Source organism: Nannospalax galili, unplaced genomic scaffold, assembly GCF_000622305.1.
Source record: "Nannospalax galili isolate Female #2095 unplaced genomic scaffold, S.galili_v1.0 scaffold33, whole genome shotgun sequence".
In the NCBI taxonomy this organism is placed as follows: domain Eukaryota; kingdom Metazoa; phylum Chordata; class Mammalia; order Rodentia; family Spalacidae; genus Nannospalax; species Nannospalax galili.
Window position 1 is genome coordinate 3,914,842 of NW_008335436.1, and position 2,006 is coordinate 3,916,847.

General features: G+C 40.4%; 1 protein-coding gene across 3 annotated transcripts in view; it reads left to right on the forward strand.

The window, feature by feature from the left end:
- Positions 1 to 2,006, forward strand: part of Golim4 (golgi integral membrane protein 4) — a gene marked incomplete at its 3' end in the record, with an annotated part of 87,716 nt that overhangs the window by 53,823 nt on the left and 31,887 nt on the right. For all 3 annotated transcript variants that reach the window (XM_008830130.3, XM_017797393.2, XM_017797392.2), the window contains 1 exon segment: positions 738 to 888. In XM_008830130.3, coding sequence (XP_008828352.1) covers positions 738 to 888 — 151 coding nt within the window.

Sequence of the window (2,006 nt, forward strand, 5' to 3'; positions counted from 1 at the left end):
GATCTCTTGTATTACTCTTTTATTCTCTCTCTAACTTAAACCAGGTTACCAGAAGACTGAAAATTAAGAGATATTAAATAAAGTAGTTCCTCTGTGGTCAAGGTTCAGCCTCTCTGTTTCTACAATATCAGAAGGAAAGTTGCTTATGTACTGAATATGCACAGACTTTTTTTGCCATTATTCCCTTACTGTCATCTACATAACAGTGATTTGCATAGCACTTGTGTTAGGTAACAATGATTTAAAGCCTGGTGGAGATATTATGCCATGAAGAGTCTTGAGCGGCTTAACAAAACGTATCTTAGGGGTGTCCAGGAACCAATCTCATGTGAACACTGTGAGAGCCCTCAATTGGCCTAGATAGTATAAAAAACCTCCAGAGCCATTAAGGGTAAATTCACCATTAATTTACCCTGTTTCTTTGGTCATTTGACTCCCAGAGAGTTTCCTCATATCCCCTTGTTTTCCTCATCTCTCATACTAACTTCTTATTCTTACTGATGTTAAAAACTTAGGGGAAATTTATGTCTGGCCATGATCCCAAATATTAAGTTAAAGTCCAAAGGTAATGGAAGGGTTGGGGGGCACTACACAAACAGAAAACAGCATCAGAGACCAACCCCACTCCTCAGGTACAGCCACCTTCTTACAAGGGGAAGGTCATACCATACCGTCAAGAAATAGACTCTTGTGTAATTTGGAGAATATATGTCTTTGCTTAAGTTTTCATCTTGCAGAGTCAACATGAGGAGCTGAAGAAACAGCACAGTGACTTGGAGGAGGAACATCGCAAGCAAGGGGAAGACTTCAGCAGAACATTCAGTGACCATAAACAGAGATACTTGCAGCTTCAACAAGAAAAGGAACAAGAACTTTCTAAGCTAAAAGGTATTTGATAGGGTCTGGAGAAGTGGCACAGTGGGGAAGGGAACTTGTGCAAACAGGAGGATCTGAGTTCAAATCCCTAGCACCCAAGTAAATGCTGTGCATGGTCCTACATATTTGACCCCAGCATTGTGGAACCAGAGCTAGGCAAATCCCAGAAGTCCTCTGGTCAAGCAGCCTAGCCTAATTAGTGAGCTCCAGGTTCACTGAGAGACCCTGTCTCAATAAATAAGGGGGATTGTGATAGAGGAAGACACTCAATGTCCTCCTGTAGCCTCAGTATGTGCACATACATCACATGCACATAAACACACAAGCTGGCACACACAAGGTATTTTAAAATTAAACAAGTCATATTTAACTAAGTTCTCAGTGATAACATTAATGTTTCACTGCACAACATTCTCCTGTTTGCTTTCTGCTGGAGATGAATTTGCATTGATCTTGTGATCATGCACCAACCACTTGTTTCTCAGTAACATTTCATGTCTTTATCACCTGTGTTTGTTTAGCAAACCCAAGCCAAGCAGACTCGTCAGTCTTAGTGGGGCAAATGGCCCTGTTGGGCAAGACCATTCTTACCGTGCAGGTTGTAAGAATTTTAGTGTCTCTCTTTCCTAGTTTCCTACTCCTTAAAAGCCTTTAATATTTTTCAGTTATTGCATGATCAAAACCTGCTTCACACATTAAAGATATCCAAGGTAATAGATTGCTTGTTGATCAAAAATGGGCTCTACCTTCAAATTGCTCTGAATCTTGTTGTCAGTCATTGCTTACATGACCTTGGACCAGTTGAATGATCATTATAGGTGCCATTGGCCTTGTCTGTAAAGTTATATAATTGTATGCTGGAGAGATGGCTCAACAGTTAAGAACACTGGCTGTTCTTGCAGAAGACCCGGGTTTGAATCCCAGTACCCACATGGAAGCTAACAAGTGTCCTTAACTCCAGTCCCAGGGGATCCAACAGCCTCTTCCGTCCTCCTCAGGCATTGTACAACACGGTTGCACTTACCTACATGTAGGGAATACACACATACAGATAAAAATAATAAATAAGGAAAAAAAGACAGCTAATGAAAACCTTCGTTATTTCACCAAATAAATAAAATAAATTTAAA